At 49.8% G+C, this 20,000-nt stretch overlaps 1 protein-coding gene across 2 annotated transcripts in view; it reads right to left on the bottom strand.

Moving 5' to 3' along the window:
- stab2 (stabilin 2) overlaps positions 1–20,000 on the bottom strand; it is a 60,869-nt gene that overhangs the window by 37,826 nt on the left and 3,043 nt on the right. For both annotated transcript variants that reach the window (XM_070555271.1, XM_070555287.1), the window contains exons 5-25: positions 18,602–18,668; positions 18,423–18,518; positions 16,222–16,344; positions 15,805–16,001; positions 14,798–14,925; positions 14,593–14,726; positions 12,646–12,725; positions 12,394–12,534; positions 9,639–9,779; positions 9,076–9,138; positions 8,600–8,716; positions 7,665–7,718; positions 7,508–7,588; positions 7,246–7,398; positions 7,103–7,162; positions 6,918–7,025; positions 6,753–6,839; positions 5,471–5,582; positions 2,155–2,335; positions 1,241–1,334; positions 1,005–1,163 (exon numbers count right to left, since the gene is read on the bottom strand). In XM_070555271.1, the coding sequence (XP_070411372.1) occupies positions 1,005–1,163; positions 1,241–1,334; positions 2,155–2,335; positions 5,471–5,582; positions 6,753–6,839; positions 6,918–7,025; positions 7,103–7,162; positions 7,246–7,398; positions 7,508–7,588; positions 7,665–7,718; positions 8,600–8,716; positions 9,076–9,138; positions 9,639–9,779; positions 12,394–12,534; positions 12,646–12,725; positions 14,593–14,726; positions 14,798–14,925; positions 15,805–16,001; positions 16,222–16,344; positions 18,423–18,518; positions 18,602–18,668 (2,376 nt within the window). The remainder of the gene's footprint in view (positions 1–1,004; positions 1,164–1,240; positions 1,335–2,154; positions 2,336–5,470; positions 5,583–6,752; positions 6,840–6,917; positions 7,026–7,102; positions 7,163–7,245; positions 7,399–7,507; positions 7,589–7,664; positions 7,719–8,599; positions 8,717–9,075; positions 9,139–9,638; positions 9,780–12,393; positions 12,535–12,645; positions 12,726–14,592; positions 14,727–14,797; positions 14,926–15,804; positions 16,002–16,221; positions 16,345–18,422; positions 18,519–18,601; positions 18,669–20,000) is intronic.

Below are 20,000 nucleotides of genomic sequence, written 5' to 3'. Positions count from 1 at the left end.
TCCACCCGGTTCTCCCCAGCGGTCAGCCCGGCGTATCTCTGACTCAGAAGCTCTGGTGTTGTGCAGTTAGCTCCGGTTGTAGCTAGGTTGCTACCTCCGTTAGCTTAGCTCCCACCTCCGCGTTAGCTTTGGGTTAGCTTCAGGTTAGCTTGTAGCGAGTTCGACCGGGTGTCGTCAGTTGATCCCAGCCTTACAGCCCCACCCTCAGCTCCTCCTCGCTTCCCTTTTGTGGAATTGTCTGGGCTTGACGGAACCTGTGACACGGACAAAATGGCGGTGGTGGCCACCTCCCATTTGGCCTCAAAAATGTGTTATTGGAGTCTATGGAAACGAATTGTCCAGTATTTATATGTCGATGATCCCAGCACGCTCTGGATCCAGGAGAGGGTGGGAGTGGCGGCTGCGTCTCTCTACACCGATCCCTGATCCCGATCAGAGCTGTTGTCAGGATGGCATTTCAGGATTTTTCCTCCATCCAGCCAACGCTCCTCAGGAACAATTGAACAGACATGGGAGTGGATGCATGACAAGAGGCATGGATTTTGGACTTAGTTGTCGGAGTAAGAAAGATCCATACTCTTATGAACTATGCTGGTATGCGATCTGGACTGTGTGGGTTTCATGTTTCTCTCTGGTATTTTCCTGTCTGTCATTAAGATTTAGAATGAAATCTGTTTTAATTTAATGTGAAACACTAATAAAATGCTGGAGGAGCAGTGGCTCTACTCCAAGCCCCTCCCTGACATTGGAGAGTCTCAGCTTATTGCAGCCAATCAGGAGATGGGTGGGTGTGGCCAGTGGCAGAGCCCCTATCAACCCATTATGTGCATTCACTAACTGAAATGTTCCCTTAGCAAGAATTAAACTGTGTAGATAAATAATTGGGCGATGGAAGTCAGTGAGGTGAGAAGGTGACCCACGAGGAGCTAAACACAGCTGTGGCATTAGCGTTCTGACCCAGCGCCCTTTAGGGGTGGCCGTGTTGCCTCTAAACCAGACGGTACCTGTCCTGGTCCAACGTAGATGCAGGTGGCGTTGGGGTCACAGCCTCCTCTGTCAGGACCATCACAGTTGTTGACTGGCTGACAGTCATCTCCGTCCTTCGTCCATCCAGTGAGACACTGACAGGTGTGTGTACTCAGGCCTGTCTTCACACACTTAGCCTGCATGGGCGGTTCAGGTTAGAACAGCAGGAGATGGGTGGAACTGGGTAGAACGCAGATGAACGCTTTCTACTTACATTGATGCTGCAGCCGCCTCTGAGGGGCGGAGCACACGGATCGGACTCCACACACATGATACCGTCACCTTGGAAACCAGGTTTACAAACACACCTGAAAGAGTTGACAGGATCCAGGTAGAATCACAAGTCGTCCGTTCAAAAACAGACTAGCTAACCAGCGAGGGGGCAGCGCTAGCTTAGGAGGTAGAGTGGCTTGGGGGGCTGTGTGATCGATCCCAGCTCCCTGCTGCTCCCTCCTTACTGCTGGTGGCACAGCCTCCCCACCATCAGCGTGCCCCAGGGAAGCTGTGGCTACATTGTAGCTCATCACCATCAGTGTGTGTGAATGTTTGACTGATACGCTGTAAAGAGCTTTGGAGTCCTCTGGTTCTGACAGGAACTACACATGCGAGTCATTTATGGGCCATTCCCATCTGTACCGGGTCGGCCCGGGCCCGGTAGCCCCAGTTGGCCCCAGCCTGGCCCGGTTGATTCCACACATCCTTGCCTTAAGCCCATGTGGGCTGATTCTACCCACCAATCAGAGGCTTGCTCTAATGGAAGGTGTGAATCTGCTGTCAGCAGTGGGTGTGTTGGCCCTGGTCGGCCTGAAGCAGACCCCCTCCAGAAGAGGGCTGAGAATGAGCCTTGGTTGGCCCGGAAAAATACCAGGCCACCCAGATATGTAAACAACCTACGCTACCCGGCCCGGGCCGACCCGGTACAGATGGGAATGGCCCATTATAAATCAGGACCAGAACTAGCAGACCCTTCAGACTTTGGGACGTGTAGATCCTAATGTGGAGAGAAGTGTTTGGTCTGTGGATTTCACATAACGCTGAAGGTCGTCCTCTCACAGATGATCCCGGTTCTGATTTGGTGGACTGTGAGGGCTCATCCCTGAGGAACATCACAACTGCAGGTGAGCTTACCTGGGTGATCCATCTCCAAAGTCACAGTCAGCATAGGCGTGGCAGAAGTGGGCCAGAGCTCCACAGGGAGATGTCTGTCGCTCACAGAACTGACCCGTGAAACCAGACCTGCAGGAGCCGGGCTTACACTGACCTTCAGAAGCCCGTCTGTTGAAGCACTGTCCGTTGATACAGGGGCAGGCTGGGGACACACAGGAGACGTGTCACACAGGTGACCTGACTCGACTCCACCTAACCCAAAGCCATCTTCATCTGCATATTCTCTTTCACAGGAACAAAACTCACAACGCGCTCCACAGTGGAGGCAGAGGCAACATCAAACAGTGAAGCATTAGGACCTCACCTCAGAGACAACGTAAGATTTTAACTGAAACAGGAAGACGTGAACAGAAAGTTAGCCAAAGCCAACGAGAACAACTGCAGCCAACAACAGAGGAACATCCCACAGGGATGGAGCCACGACCTGCAAGGCCCAACCCTCATGACCTGTAAGACCCAACCCTCACGACCTGCAAGGCCCAACCCTCACGACCTGCAAGGCCCAACCCCCACGACCTGCAAGGCCCAACTCTCACGACCTGCAAGACCCAACCCCCACGACCTGCAAGGCCCAACTCTCACGACCTGCAAGACCCAACCCCCACGACCTGCAAGGCCCAACCCTCACGACCTGCAAGGCCCAACCCTCACGACCTGCAAGGCCCAACCCTCACGACCTGCAAGGCCCAACCCCCCCGACCTGCAAGGCCCAACCCCCACGACCTGCAAGGCCCAACCCTCACGACCTGCAAGGCCCAACCCTCACGACCTGCAAGGCCCAACCCTCACGACCTGCAAGGCCCAACCCCCCCGACCTGCAAGGCCCAACCCCCACGACCTGCAAGGCCCAACCCCCACGACCTGCAAGGCCCAACCCCCTACTGATGGAGCCACGACCTGCAAGGCCCAACCCTCACGACCTGCAAGACCCAACCCCCTACTGATGGAGCCACGACCTGCAAGGCCCAACCCCCACGACCTGCAAGGCCCAACCCCCACGACCTGCAAGGCCCAACCCCCTACTGATGGAGGCGGGACCTGAGGTCCACAGAACAAAGAAAACGAGAAGTACTCAGAGACGTAGAAAGTAAGAACCAGTATGTTTAAATGGACTTTGAAGTCGATTCGTCCAAGAGACCGAGTGAGCCACTGCAGTTGGCCTGGTCTGAAGCGTCTGAGATTTGTTGCCAGCATGTGCAACGAGACTGTTGCAGTAGTCCAGGGTATTGGGTGACGGTGGCACAGGAGTTAAGAGCTCGCCCCGTAATCGGAAGGTTGCAGGTTCGAGTCCCGCTCAGTCTGTTGCTGTGTCCTTGGGCAAGACACTTAACCCACGTTGCCTGCTGGTGGTGGTCAGAGGGACCGGTGGTGCCTGTGCTCGGCAGCCTCGCCTCTGTCAGTGCGCCCCAGGGCAGCTGTGGCTACATCGTAGCTCATCCCCACCAGTGTGTGAATGGGTGAATGACTGATTGTGTTGTAAAGCGCCTTGGGGGGTTCCAGGACTCCAGAAGGTGCTATATCAAACACAGGCCTTTACCATTTATTCATTTCTGGGCCTGGAGGGCCGGTGCATGTTTTAGTGTTTACCCTGCTTCAACACACCTGATTTCAGTCAGCAGGTGATTAACGGGCTTCTGCAGAGCCTGATGAGCTGCTGCACAGGTGACTAAACTACTGAATCTAGTGTGTTGGAGCAGAGAAACCACTAAAACATGCTGGACACCGGCCCTCCAGGCCCCAACTTGAATAGCCCTAACAGATCTATTCAATTTCAATTCAAGTTTATTTATAAAGCGCCAAAACACGACAAGAGTCGTCTCAAGGCGCTTCACATAATAAACATTCCAATTCAGGTCAGTTCATTAAGCCAATCAGGAAAACAGTTTCCTGTATAAGGAACCCAGCAGATTGCATCGAGTCACTGACTAGTGTCATTTCATAAACTGTAAACCGTTTTACTCTCCATGGGAGTTCGCTTCATTCCTTCTAGCAGCTGTTTACGTCCCACCAGATGCTGACGCGCTCGAGGCTCAGCTTAAGGAACAGATATTGTGCATGGAGGACGTAGCTGGACTCCCTCATCATTGTTCTGGGAGGTTTCATCCAGGCCGGTCTGAGCCAGGAGCTTCCCAGATATGAACGTTAATGCCCAACCAGAGAGGAGAAACCCCTGACCCTGACCATGTGACCATCCATCTGATCCCAGCATACAAACAAAGGCTAACACTCTCCTAGCCTGTTGTGAAGTCAACCAAACAGTGGAGCATTGATGCTGTAGATGAGTTCCACACACGCTTAGAGACCACAGACTGGGAGGTAGTGACAGCTGCCTCTGACAGTTCAGGTGAGCTCACAGATACGTCACCTCCTACACAGCTGCACCTCCAACCACGAGTCTGTCAGGCTTATCAAGTTTGCAGACGACACCACCGCCATCAGACCCGTCTCTGACGGGGACGAGTCTGCCTACAGGAGGAGGAGGAGGGGCTAGTGTCCTGGTGCAGCCACAACAACCTGGTGCTAACCCCATAACCCTGTCTGACACCCCATCACCATGGTGGACTCATGTCACTTCCTGGGTACCACCATCACCCAGGACCTCCAGTGGGAGCCCACCATCACCTCCATCATAGGAAGATCCAGCAGAGGATGAACTTCCTGATGCAGCTGAAGAAATTCAGCCTATCAGCACAGTGGATGAGGGTTAGGGTCCACCCTCACCTCTTCCATCACCGTGTGGTACGCTGGAGCTGCCACCAGGGACCAGAAGAAGCGGCAGCGTGTTGTACGCTCTGCTGAGAAGGTCATTGGCTGCTACCTCCATACAGGACCTGTACACCTCCAGGTCACTGAGGCATGCAGGTCGGATAACCGCTGGCCCGTCTCACCCTGGACAGTCTCCTCTACTCGCTCCCATCTGGCAGGAGGTTCAGATCAGTTTGGACCAGAACTTCTCTCCACTAGAACTGTTTCTTCCTCTCTGCTGTTGGAGTGAGTCACATGACCCGGTGCTGTTGAACTGACCCGCTCTGACCAGAACCTACACTGACTTGTATAAAGTAGCTGCTTATCTAATGATTGATTCCCTGTTTGATTATTTCATCGTGTTCATTTCTTAACTCTATTGTTTCTTTGGTTCCTTCTACCAGGCAGCAGCAGGTTCCTAACTCGGAGACTCGCCCTCACTTGGCAACAAAACCTTCTGATTCTGATTCAAATAAACTAAACACAAATACTGAGTAGGGTTAGGGTTAGGCGTGTTCTGGTTCTGACTCACTTTTGTCACAGTTAGGTCCGTATTTGTTGGATGAGGAGCAGTACTGACAGTAAGAGCCTCTGAAGTTTGGTTCACAGATACACGATCCGTTTCCTTCGATGCCCTCCAAACACTGAAGAGAGAAAGTCAACAGCACTCAGGTTACGGCCCTTTTCCACCATCAGCTACTCAGCACAGCTCCACTCGGTTCGGCCCGGGCCCAAGGCGTTTCCACTTGTACTTGGGTGAGCAATGCTAGCAGGGAGTTAAGTGTCCGCTCTGTAATCGGATGGTTGCAGGTTCGAACATCGCTCAGTCCGTAGCTGTCGTTGGGCGTAACCCAACTGGTGGCGGTGGTCAGAAGGACCAGCGGCGCCGGAGTAAAGCAGCCTCACATCCGTCAGTGTGCCCCATGTCAGCTGTAGTTACACTGTAGCTCATCACAACCGATGTGTGAATGTGTGTGTGCAAAGGTGAATGACTGATGGTGTTGTAAAGCGCCTCGGGGGATTTCAGGACCCCAGTAACTGATACCAATTTGCAGTCCCAAAGATTGGCTAAGAAAGAAGAAAGCCATCTTTTATTCAGTGCCTCTCAAGATAAAAGTCATGAGGCGCTTAAATTAAAATAAAAAAGATTTTAAAAAAGTATTTAAAATTTGTTTAAAATGATTTAAAAAAATCTAAATGGTGATAAAAAATGTGAGGAAAGGGAGAGAGAGAGAACAGGAAAGAGGAAATCAGTGGATCCTGGGATAAGAGCAGAACCAGGAGAGGGTGAAGAAGGTCCCGCCAAACCTGAACAGGTGAGTTTAAAGGAGACCACTGAGTCCACTGATCTCAGGCTCAGGGGGAGAGAGGTCCAGAGTCTGGGGTCCACAGCAGCAGATGATCTGTCACCTTTGACCTTTAGCCTGGTGCTGCACAACCAGTAGGCTTTGGTCACTGGACCTCAGGGACCTGCTGGGGGTGTAGGAACTAAGAAGATCACCAATGTAAGATGGTGCTTGTCCATGTAAGGCCCTATAGACCAGAACCAGGATCTTGAAATGAACCCTGAAGTTGACTGGCAGCCAGTGAAGCTGGAGGAGAAGCGGGGTGATGTGGGTGTGTTTGGAGGACTTGGTCAGAAGCCGAGCACAGGCCTTCGGAACCACCTGTAGACGGTTCAGGGAGGTTCTGCTCAGACACGTGAAAAGAGAGTTACAGTAGTCTAAGCGTGAGGCTAAGGGGTGGAGTCACTGGTTGACTAGAAGGCTGAGCCGAGTTGAGCTGTGCGATACGTTCTCCCAGGTTCTCCTCACCTGACCGTGTCCGGAGCAGGGAGTCTGAAATCCACCAGGACAGGGCATGCAGTCTGGACCATAGAACCCTTTACAACACGCCGGAGTCTGAACACACAGGTAGATCCATGTCAGCTGTTCTCAGATCAGTTAAGCTGCAGCAATCAGCAGAACCCAGACCAGTACCGTTATGGTGGTGTTGCAGAGTGGGGAGCACCCCTTAGCAGCAATCTTCATGGGTGAACCACCAATGGAGATGGGGTACCCAAAGGTGCACCCAAAGGTGGTGATGTTCTGGAGGAGCCAAACCATCAAGTTGACATTCGTTTCCTAACGAGAACCAAACTGAAACCCAGAGAAGGAGGTCTTACTGTGTGGTGTCCCGATGAGCACCTGGACAGGTAAACCTTGGCGCAACTGACACATTCACCCTGAAAACAAGGATTTTCATTGCATGAATCAGACGAAACGAGTTAATTATCAAACCTTTAGATGAGGCGATGATCTGACTCACCCTGACGATTCTGGTTTCTGTGATGTCACACCTGTGAGGCAGGACAGGTTCAATGGAAGGCGGAGTCAGAACTCCATTCATCACATACAAACGCCCATTTTTGGCCTCCACAGCCGCCTCAAGGACGGGAACTCCATTGACCATAAGCTGACCCTAAATCAGCCAGAACCAGAGAATTTGGACCCATGGAGGTCAAGGTAAGAGCTGGTCCTTCTCAGATCCGACCAATCCAAGGCTGCAGGTGTTTGACTTTCATACTCACGTTGTCTGTCACGTTGATCGTCAGGACCTGATTAGCCATGGTGATGATGGTTGGACGGGACACCATGTTGTAGACGTCCAGCTTCAAGCCAAGAACAAGAAGGTCACACAGGACAGAAGAACAGATTCAAACTAGGAGAGAAGATGATGTTCCTCACCGAGATGGACAGGACTATGTGGTTCCTGACAAACTCCACCAGCTTTTTGTGGCCCTAAGAGGTTAAAGGTCAGGTGATGACTCACATCAGCAGGAGCGTAAGAACCAGGGCCTCATTTATCAAACGTACTCACGCACAGATCTGTGAGTATTTAGTGCGTAGGAACAATTCTACACATTGTGTGGTTTTCATCACTTTGTACTCGTGCGTAGAAACGTTCCCATATGTAAGAACATCTCTGACCATACATACTCGCAGCATCTAGTGGCGGAACGGGGACGTGCAATACCGAATGTCAGTCATCCACATGTGCTTCTCATCCACCAATTATATTTATGTAGCATGTAGTTATGTCAGTGGAAAAACGGCTTTTTCACAAGGGTCTTCAAATCTGATTCAAATCTGGTTAACTGAGGGTGTTTCTGTGTGTAAATGACGGTGAATGGCCACGAGCACCTGGGTACTCACAGGTGGGATTCATCATCAGACGATTGCAAAGGAATGCGCATACGAGAGGCCACTGCGCGTTTGCTAATCAGATGATGTGGCACCTATAGCACCTTGAAAAGCTCCTCAAACTAAACCTTAAAAGTTTCCAGACATGTTTGGATTTTAGTAACTTGCTTATTTGTTGTTTGCCTACTTTATTGGAGTTTTTTATCTGACTGTTTCTGAAACTTGTTTTATTTAGTCATCCTGTTGAGGGACTGCAGATGTCAATTAGCAATTGTGCTATAATCTGGCCCATTTACCATCGATACAAAGTGTGGGATTGTTTTTAAGGTGCACTGTCCTGAACGAACGAACGAACGAACAAATCAGGATTTTAACTGTTCAGAAACACATTCTAGATTTCCGTCGTGAGAGGGAATATTGGACAGTTTCCACGAGCGTTTGATAAATGAGGCCCCAGGCGTGTTTGAGCTTGTTCTCACCTCTGCACTGCTCAGGTACTCAAAGTATCCGTTCTTCATGGTGTCAAACGCCGGTCCGGTCGGAGCGAAGACCGTAATCGGTCCAGGGAGGTCCAGTGCTGACGCCAGATCAGTTTTCTACAGACACAAATGGTTTGAGGCTTTTACTAAAGCTCTGTTGATATCAATAAACATTCATTTGTATTGATTCTGGACTTATGGTCCTGGTCAAATATCCAGACATTAAAGACCTGACCGAACAGACACAGGAGGTAACCTGACCCTTAACCAAGACTCAGCGATGCAGACAAGAAGAACAGGATGCTTCTCTGCTCACTGGTTCCTAAATGCCAGCATTCAAACATTCATCAGAACTAGAATCTAAAGAACCGGGGATCATCAGCTCCTGAATAGCATCCGATTCATGTGGGACAGCAGCTGACAATGATGCAAACTCATTCTTGCTTGTGTCACCAACAGTAATCTGATTACTGTACCTCCAGTAAGGATTTGAAAATCTCAAATGTGCTGTAGTCAGAGATGATCTTCATCAGGTTCTCCTGAGAAAAACCACAACCAGAGACGAATGAGTGGAACAAAAAGACATTTCCATGCAAACAAATGAAGTCTTTCCATTGTTTTATTCTCGTTTGATACACGGTGTTGCAAAGTTTGGCTGATTTCTTTGTTGTGTTACACATTAAATACACGATAAAGAAACCAGCCCTAACAGACCACTGCACAAGAGACACTAACGGACTGGGACAGCACAAGAACTGACCCAGACAAAGACTCGGACCCTGGACCATGAACTGGGATGAAGCAATATACACCCTGATGCATTCATGGGCTCTGGTGATTGGTCGGGAGGCGCAGGCATTAGAGGGTAATGTCGCCCTCTACTGCCCGGGTCAACACGGGCGAGGCTCTGAAGATGGCGCCTGTGTGACGCTGAAACTAACACATCGTGGTAAAAGGTGTTGCTATGCCGCGTACTCAACAAGAAAAAACCAAAGGAAACTGAAAAGAAACACAGAAAGAACAAAACAAGGAGTCTAACATCTTTATTGTTGTCCACCGTGGGAGACACTCTCATCAGCTTGTTGATGAGATGGATCATCCCATTAGACGCCACCAGGTCTGACTGGACGATGGAACCTTTTCTTCGGCTGCCACGGATTCGGATTCTGGTCTGTGCGTCCTGAAATGGAACAATAAAACATCTGTAGATGGTAGTAAGAAGATTAAGAAGAAATTATCTTTTGTAAGGGGGACCGTAGAGTGTGCTCCAGCTACAGGGGGATCACACTCCTGAGCCTCCCTGGTAAGGTCTGTTCAGGGTTCTGGAGACGAGGGTCCGTCGGAATGTCCAACCTCAGATTCAGGAGGACCTATGTGGTTTTCATCCTGGCCGTGGAACACTGGACCAGCTCTATACCCTTAGGGGGTCCTGGGGGGGGGGGGGGTGAGAGTTCGCCCAACCAATCTACATGTGCTTGTGGGTTTGGAGAAGGCATTTGACCGCATCCCTCAGGGGACCCTGTGGGGGTACTCCGGGAGTATGGGGTACCAGGCCCTCTGATACGGGCTAGGTCCCTGTATGACGGTGTCAGAGCTTGGTACACATTGCCGACAGTAAGTCGAGCTCATTCCCAGTGTGAGCTGGACTCTGCCAAAATATTTAGGTGACAGGGTCCATCTGGTCTGATGAGTCCAGATGGACCCGGTTCCTGAGTGATGGCGCATCAGGGTAAGAAAAGAGGCAGATGAAGCGATGCACCCATCATGTCTAGTGCCTACTGTACATCATTTTCACACATGGCTTGGCCACCACAGAGTCCAGACCTTAACCCCATTGAGAATCTTTGGGATGTGCTGGACAAGGCTTTGTGCAGCGGTCAGACTCTACCATCATCAATGGTGGTACATTAATGCAACACTGGCTGGAACAGGCCCGGTTTTACCGACAGGAGACACGGGCGCCCGTCTGGGGTGCAATTTGCTGGACAGAGCACAAAATAGCAGAATAACAAAACGGTTAATCCCTCTCTCAACCTCCAACACACAAAGCCCTTTTACAGCCAGCTAATAAACAGAACCGAGGAAAATGAATACAACATGTTTTAAACATGTGAAGCGTCCAGAAATGGTCAGTTTTTCACCTACAGTCTGACCTCTTCAGTATCCGGCCATACGGAGACATGAGTCTTAACTGGTGCCTTCAATCTGCAAGAAAGATACTGCTGCTTGACCAAGGTCTCTGTCCAGCTTCCTCTTATCTAAGACTGCTTTGCTTCACAGAACAAGAAGGATGAACTTTCATAACTAAATCATGTAATGAAGTGAACTTTTACATGAAAGAACCGTTATAAATTATGAAATGTTAAAATATTGATCAAATAGAATGAACAATGTGGTTAAATGGAATGTTTGATTAATCTGTGCCTAGGTTACTAAGGATGAAATGAATATATGACCCATATATTTAATCAGCACACCCTGTATCAGCATCATCATCATCATCAGCAGCAGCAGCAGCAGCAGCCCTCACCTCTGAATTTCAGCCTGGAGCAGGTGAGTTCTGTTACTGAACACCTGTTTTACTCAGGTGTGTTTATACCTGATATGCTGTCATTTCTACATGACTGTGTGACATCACTGAAGGATTAATATCTATGTCTACACGTGTGTTTGATTAGCTTCCTGCTGAAGGGGCAGACAGCATCAACTCAGCAGCCTGAGGACGCCCACACCTGTGTACACAGTTCATGACGAGTCTCTCATGGCTCCTCTAGACCTGCTGACTGACCTCACCTGTCTGGTAAGATGAAGGTGGAGCTAGTCCACGGAGGGTCCTCTGAGACATTGAATTTCCACAAGAGGAGAGAAACTGAAGGAAGTTGATATGCTGGTGGTCCTGAGGAACGCTGCCATGATGCCAGTGACTGCAGTTGCTGCAGAGAGGAGCTTCTCCTGGCAGAACTGACTAAAACACACCTGAGATCCAGCACGTGTCAGTGTTAAAGGACGTGTTCTTCTAAACATCAGCCCTAACCGTGTGATGATGCTGTAGCTGCCTTTGCTGCAGCTAAAGAGCTGCTCGTCCTTGTTGCTGTTCAGATCATTTAGCTGCTGCTGTCCTTAAATTCTGTTCGTGCTGGGGACAAACAGAAAAAAGGTGTGGGGGGGGGGGGATGCTGTGTGCATGCATGCGACGGGCGGTCAGCAAGGAGTAATCTCGCCTGGGGCAACAAACTGGGTAGAGCCGGCCCTGGGATGGAACTAAATCTGGTGACACTGCAGAAGCTTATGGCAACGACGCCACAGCAAACATGTGTCGTAGCTAAAGGTGGTCCAGCCAGACATGAGAGTGTGTGGCCTAACCCTAACCCCCCCCCCCCCACACACACACACACACACTCTCTCTCTCTCTCTCTCTGTAGCTATATTTTGTAGAAGCTAGCTTATTTTGCAGATTTACTGTTGTAGCTTTACTCCGTCGTTTCTATGGAAACATCAAAAATGTAACTTTTCTAAAACCTTTCAATTAAACAATAAAATTAGAAGTACCAGATTACCAAAGTACCAGATTACCATAGTACCAGATTACCAAAGTACAAGATTACCAAAGTACCAGATTGCCATAGTACCAGATTACCATAGTACCAGATTACCATAGTACCAGATTACCATAATGCCAGATTTCCAAACTACCAGATTACCAAACTACCAGATTACCAAAGTACCAGATTACCATAGTATCAATGACTAAAATGCTGGAACGCAATCACATTCCTCTGAGGACATTTCCCCACCATGTCTGTTTGGCCGGATTTTCCTGTCAGAGTATAGAAGACGTTGTTTTTTCCCAGAGCTTCAGACGACATCACCCCGGCAACCATGTGGAGGTTACACACATATTTGTTCAGCAGTGAGTCTCCAGTCAGGGAGGACACCTGGAAAACAGAAAACGTGATCACACTGATCAATGATGCTAAAGAAACCAATTCAACTCCTCCATGATTCAAATGAAAACTAGAAGTCCAGTTCCTGGAGCCGATACCAACCGGATCTAGTCTGAAGCCTTTGTTGATTGGGACAAAAAGTGTGAAGGGACCCAAATTCTGTAGAGTCCATGACAAAACTCCTGGAAAACACATGGAAAATAAGATATGTTGGTCCTGATCCTGACTTACATCCTGATCCTAATCCTGACCCTGATCCTGACTCAAATCCTGACCCTGATCCTGACTCAGATCCTGACCCTGATCCTGACTCAGATCCTGATCCTGACTCAAATCCTGACCCTGATCCTGACTCAGATCCTGATCCTAATCCTGACCCTGATCCTGACTCAAATCCTGACCCTGATCCTGACTCAGATCCTGACCCTGATCCTGACTCAGATCCTGACCCTGATCCTGACTGAGACCCTGATCCTGACTCAAATCCTGACCCTGATCCTGATCCTGACTCAAATCCTGACCCTGATCCTGACTCAGATCCTGACCCTGATCCTGACTCAGATCCTGACCCTGATCCTGACTCAGATCCTGATCCTGACTCAAATCCTGACCCTGATCCTGACTCAGATCCTGATCCTAATCCTGACCCTGATCCTGATCCTGACTCAGATCCTGACCCTGATCCTGATCCTGACTCAAATCCTGACCCTGATCCTGACTCAGATCCTGACCCTGATCCTGACTCAGATCCTGACCCTGATCCTGACTGAGACCCTGATCCTGACTCAAATCCTGACCCTGATCCTGATCCTGACTCAAATCCTGACCCTGATCCTGACTGAGACCCTGATCCTGACTCAAATCCCGACCCTGATCCTGACTCAGATCCTGACCCTGATCCTGACTGAGACCCTGATCCTGACTCAAATCCTTACCCTGATCCTGACTGAGACCCTGATCCTGACTCAAATCCCGACCCTGATCCTGACTCAGATCCTGACCCTGATCCTGACTGAGACCCTGATCCTGGCTCAAATCCTTACCCTGATCCTGACTGAGACCCTGATCCTGACTCAAATCCCGACCCTGATCCTGACTCAGATCCTGACCCTGATCCTGACTGAGACCCTGATCCTGGCTCAAATCCTTACCCTGATCCTGACTCAGATCCTGATCCTGCCTCAAATCCTGACCCTGATCCTGACTCAGATCCTGACTGAGACCCTGATTCTGACTTAGATCCTGATCCTGACTCAGATCCTGATCCTGACTCAAATCCTGATCCTGACACTGACCCTGATCCTGACTGAGACCCTGATCCTGACTCAAATCCTGACCCTGATCCTGACTCAGATCCCGACCCTGATCCTGACTGAGACCCTGATTCTGACTCAGTCCATGATCCTGACTCAGATCCTGACCCTGATCCTGATCTTGACTTAGATCCTGACCCTGATCCTTATCCTGACTCAGATCCTGACCCTGATCCTGATCCATACTCAGATCCCGATCCTGATCCTGACTAAGACCCTGATCCTGACTCAGACTCTGACCCTGATCCTTATCCTGACTCAGATCCTGACCATGATCCTGATCCTGACTCAGATCCTGACCCTGATCCTTATCCTGACTCAGATCCTGACCCTGATCCTGATCCTGGCTCAGATCCCGATCCTGATCCTGATCTTGACTTACATCCTGACCCTGATCCTTATCCTGACTCAGATTCTGACCCTGATCCTTATCCTGACTCAGATCCTGACCCTGATCCTGATCTTGACTCAGATCCTGACCCTGATCCTGACTCAGACTCTGACCCTGATCCGTATCCTGACTCAGATCCTGACCATGATCCTGATCCATACTCAGATCCCGATCCTGATCTTGACTAAGACCCTGATCCTGACTCAGATCCTGACCCTGATCCTGACTCAGATCCCGATCCTGATCCTGACTGAGACCCTGACCCAGACTCAGATCCTCAGCCCTCAGGAACTGGATTATTCCAGTATGAACCCTCATATCTCAAGTCACAGAACTCTGTGGTACCAAACATCGAGATGGCGTTGCTCAGTTGACCCGTCCACTCTCCTCCAGGTTCTGTGTTCAGCTCATGCAGACGCTCCATGATGGACCCAAAACATTGTTTCCCATTTCCAACGTAACCCTGGAGACAAGTGCACCTGAAGGGCAGAACCGCACTAGTCAGGTTAGGTTCAGGTGAGGATCAGGTGAAAACAGGCGAGTGACTAACTCGACTTGATCCGGTCCCACAGTGGTGCAGTTCGCATTCTGATGGCAGGAACCAGGTCTGCAGGCATCCCTCAACCAGCAGCTGCCTCCCGACTGGTTCTCATAGCCGGGAAGACACTCGCAGTGTGACTGGAAAAGACAGGAACACCAAGGGATGGATGTGCTGTCCCACGGAGGCCAGAACATGCACTACACCCACAGAGTCAGCACGCGCAGTCTCCAGACTGATCCTGATCCAGAAACCTGATCCTTATCTAGATCTGGATCCTGACGTTGATCCAGATTCTCAATGTGGTTCTGATTCTGATCCAGACTCAGACCGTCATCCTGATCCTGATTCTCTCCTTCAGTGCCTTGGCTTGGATCCTGTTACTGATCCTGAGCATCTTTCTAATTAAAGGTGCAGAACCTTGAAAACCCATTTTTAACGATCATCTCCGACTCTAACGGGTCACTCTGAGTGTTTCATGTGGGCTGAACATGAAGATAGTCTCCTACACCTGTCTCCTGCAGTAGCTTCTGATAGCAAACCGACTCCTGGATTAGAAGAGCCTGACAGATCTACGTCACTCTGTGAAAGGACACAGAATCAGCAGAGAACGTCAGATCCTGACCCTGACTGAGACCCTGATCCTGACTGAGACCCTGATCCTGACTCAGAAGTTAACCGCTAGCATTAGCAGCTCAAAAACATGGCTGAAGCTCCTCCAGACGTTTTATTGGTGGACATAGCACCCGTGCCGCGGAGCAAACAGAATTAGTGGTAGAGAAGCATTGTCTCTATCCAGTCTGAGGCAAGATGTGTAAATATCGGGAAACAGGACCAGAACCACAGCTCTGATGTCAGACTGGTCCTGCTGGGTCAGGCGTCTGTGAGTTTTGCCTGCTAGGCTTTCATTCCTACTAGCCCAGTGCAAATGTACTGATGAAACAAGTAAACCACACCTATGGGTTCCTGTTTTATCTGGACCCTGAACCCAGTCCTGGTTCTGTCCTGAGTATTCTCACCTTTCCCGGGCTGTCGTAGACACATCGGGTGGACTGTGGGGAGCACCCTCCAGATCTGGTCTGACAGGGATCGATCGGGATGCAGATTCGGCCGTCCCCGTTGTAGCCCTCGTTGCAGGAACACAAGTGCTGGTCTGGACCGGTGTGGACACAGGACGCGTAGACATGACAGACTGGCTGGAGACACGGGTTTTTGGCTGTGGAGGTCACAAGGACACGTCAGCCCAGTCATCAGTGACTGGAAACACTAAAGCTCTAGTTCAGCGTTAGGGGCCAGAGTTTAGTCTGGGACAAGACGAGAGCCCTCCGTGGTTCTTGGTCCTGTTGGTGTTTCAAAGTGGATGTGGAACATTTGAACTGAGAACTGTTCCCTGGCGAGCTCCAAGTGCAGCAGGTGCACCTGCAACACAAACTCACACAAACACTGAGATCCAGACTTCTGGTAGCCGGGCTGGCACTGACACTCTAGCTTCCCGGTCACAGCCTCTTCCGTACAGCGGGAGTTTTCTGGACAGCTGAGGGCTGCACACTCAGGTAACTCTGGAACACACAACAGGTGTCAGCACAGGTGAGACACTAGAAAAGCAGGTTCTCATCATTTAGCAGGGACTGGATCAAGAAACGGTCAGAATCCGAATCAACTTCATCATTAATGAACCGGCGTCCTGAAGCACAGTACAGCCTGTCCAAGGTTTTACACACACACACACACACACACACACACACACACACGCACGTACGCACGCACGCACATACACACAAGCCTGTGCACACACACACACGCACGCACACGCACGCACACACATGCACGCATGCATACACACACACACACACACACACACACACACGCACGTACGCACGCATACACGCACGCACATACACACAAGCCTGTGCACACACACACACGCACGCACACGCACGCACACACATGCACGCATGCATACACACACACACACACACACACACTCACATACACACAAACCTGTGCACACACGGACACACACGCGCACACATGCACGCACGCATGCACACACACACAAACCTGTGCACACACACACACACAAACACACACAAGTGTACACACACACATACGCTCACACACATATGCTCACACACACACGCACACACACACACGCGTACACCCACACGCACACACACACACACACACACGTGCGCACGCACGCCAACACACACACACACTTGCGCACACATGTAGATGAAAACAGATACTGGTTGACCACGGGAGCGGCCAGATAGAAAAGGTTACATGAGGATAAGCGGGGCGAGGGAAAAGGGCATTTCAGAGTTACTCCCAACAGGGGTAACAGGTAACACATAAGGGGTTAACAGGTAACACATAAGGGGGTAACAGGTAACACATAAGGGGGTAACAGGTAACACATAAGGGGTAACAGGTAACACATAAGGGGGTAAAAGATAACACATAAGGGGGTAACAGGTAACACATAAGGGGGTAACGAGTAACACATAAGGGGGTAGGTAACAGGTAACACATAAGAGGGTAACAGGTAACACATAAGAGGGTAACAGGTAACACATACGGGGTAACAGGTAACACATACGGGGTAACAGATAACACATAAGGGGGTAACAGGTAACACATAAGGGGGTAACATGTAACACATAAGGGGGTAACAGGTAACACATAAGAGGGTAACAGGTAACACATAAGGGGGTAACAGGTAACACAGAAGGGGGTAACAGGTAACACAGAAGGGGGTAACAGGTAACACATAAGAGGGTAACAGGTAACACATAAGGGGGTAACAGGTAACACATAAGGGGGTAACAGGTAACACAGAAGGGGGTAACAGGTAACACAGAAGGGGGTAACAGGTAACACATAAGAGGGTAACAGGTAACACATAAGGGGGTAACAGGTAACACAGAAGGGGTAACAGGTAACACATAAGGGGGTAAAAGATAGCACATAAGGGGGTAACAGGTAACACATAAGGGGTAACAGGTAACACATAAGGGGGTAACAGGTAACACATAAGGGGGTAAAAGATAACACATAAGGGGGTAACAGGTAACACATAAGGGGGTAAAAGAAAACACATAAGGGGGTAACAGGTAACACATAAGGGGGTAACAGATAACACATAAGGGGGTAACAGATAACACATAAGGGGGTAACAGGTAACACATAAGGGGGTAAAAGATAACACATAAGGGGGTAACAGGTAACACATAAGGGGGTAACAGATAACACATAAGGGGTAACAGGTAACACATAAGGGGGTAATAGATAACACATAAGGGGGTAACAGATAACACATAAGGGGGTAACAGGTAACGCATAAGGGGGTAACAGGTAACGCATAAGGGGTTAACAGGTAACGCATAAGGGGTTAACAGGTAACACATAAGGGGGTAACAGGTAGCACATAAGGGGGTAACAGGTGACACATAAGGGAGAACAGGTAACACATAAGGGGGTCACAGGTAACAGATAGGGAAGGGGAAAGAGGGGCGTCTGTACTCTCCGGGTGCCAGAAGAAGAAAAGGTGCTGCAGCACAAAGGCTGACTGAGAGGAGCAACCTTACTGGGTGGTATTAAAGCTAGTGGTTGCTATGACAGCAGAGGAACTCACCTTGGTCACACCTGGTTCCTTTATATCCCGAGAAGCAGGTGCATCGACCGTCGCCCTTTTGCCCAGAATCACAGAGACCGTGGACACATGAGCACTCTGAGACAAAAGACACAAAAACAGCAGATGACAAATAATCTCTCAACACTGACTTTATTTACAACTGTGTGATCCAAAGTTACCTGAGCTACAGGTAGCACCATAATGTCCAGGTGTGCAGTCTTCACATGCAGTTCCTGCAAAACCAGCCTAAATCAGACAGAACATGATGAGTGAATAGAGTCCAATTGCTGCTTCATCAGCTGATGCAGCAGCTTCTACCGGATTTATCATGTTCCTCAGCTATCTGCAGAACGAGGAGAACACGCTAACTCCACACATGCACGAGGAGAACACGCTAACTCCACACATGCACGAGGAGAACACGCTAACTCCACACATGCACGAGGAGAATACGCTAACTCCACACATGCATGAGGAGAACACGCTAACTCCACACATGCACGAGGAGAACACGCTAACTCCACACATGCACGAGGAGAATACGCTAACTCCACACATGCATGAGGAGAACACGCTAACTCCACACATGCACGAGGAGAATACGTTAACTCCACACCTGCATGAGGAGAACACGCTAACTCTACACATGCACGAGGAGAATACGCTAACTCCACACATGCATGAGGAGAACACGCTAACTCCACACATGCACGAGGAGAATACGCTAACTCCACACATGCATGAGGAGAACACGCTAACTCTACACATGCACGAGAATACGCTAACTCCACACCTGCACGAGGAGAACACGCTAACTCTACACATGCACGAGGAGAATACGCTAACTCCACACATGCAGAGGAGAATACGCTAACTCCACACCTGCATGAGGAGAACACGCTAACTCTACACATGCACGAGGAGAATACGCTAACTCCACACATGCATGAGGAGAACACGCTAACTCCACACATGCACGAGGAGAATACGCTAACTCCACACATGCATGAGGAGAACACGCTAACTCCACACATGCATGAGGAGAACACGCTAACTCCACACCTGCATGAGGAGAACACGCTAACTCTACACATGCACGAGGAGAATACGCTAACTCCACACATGCATGAGGAGAACACGCTAACTCTACACATGCACGAGAATATGCTAACTCCACACATGCATGAGGAGAACACGCTAACACCACACATGCATGAGGAGAACACGCTAACTCTACACATGCACGAGGAGAATACGCTAACTCCACACATGCATGAGGAGAACACGCTAACTCCACACATGCATGAGGAGAACACGCTAACTCCACACATGCATGAGGAGAACACGCTAACTCTACACATGCACGAGGAGAACACGCTAACTCCACACATGCATGAGGAGAACACGCTAACTCCACACATGCATGAGGAGAACACGCTAACTCCACACATGCATGAGGAGAACATGCTAACTTTACACATGCACGAGAACATGCTAACTCCACACATGCATGAGGAGAACACGCTAACTCCACACATGCATGAGGAGAACACGCTAACTCCACACATGCATGAGGAG

This window comes from Nothobranchius furzeri, chromosome 1 (genome assembly GCF_043380555.1).
Source record: "Nothobranchius furzeri strain GRZ-AD chromosome 1, NfurGRZ-RIMD1, whole genome shotgun sequence".
Classification (NCBI taxonomy): domain Eukaryota; kingdom Metazoa; phylum Chordata; class Actinopteri; order Cyprinodontiformes; family Nothobranchiidae; genus Nothobranchius; species Nothobranchius furzeri.
This window is presented reverse-complemented; position numbering and strand designations above follow the sequence as displayed.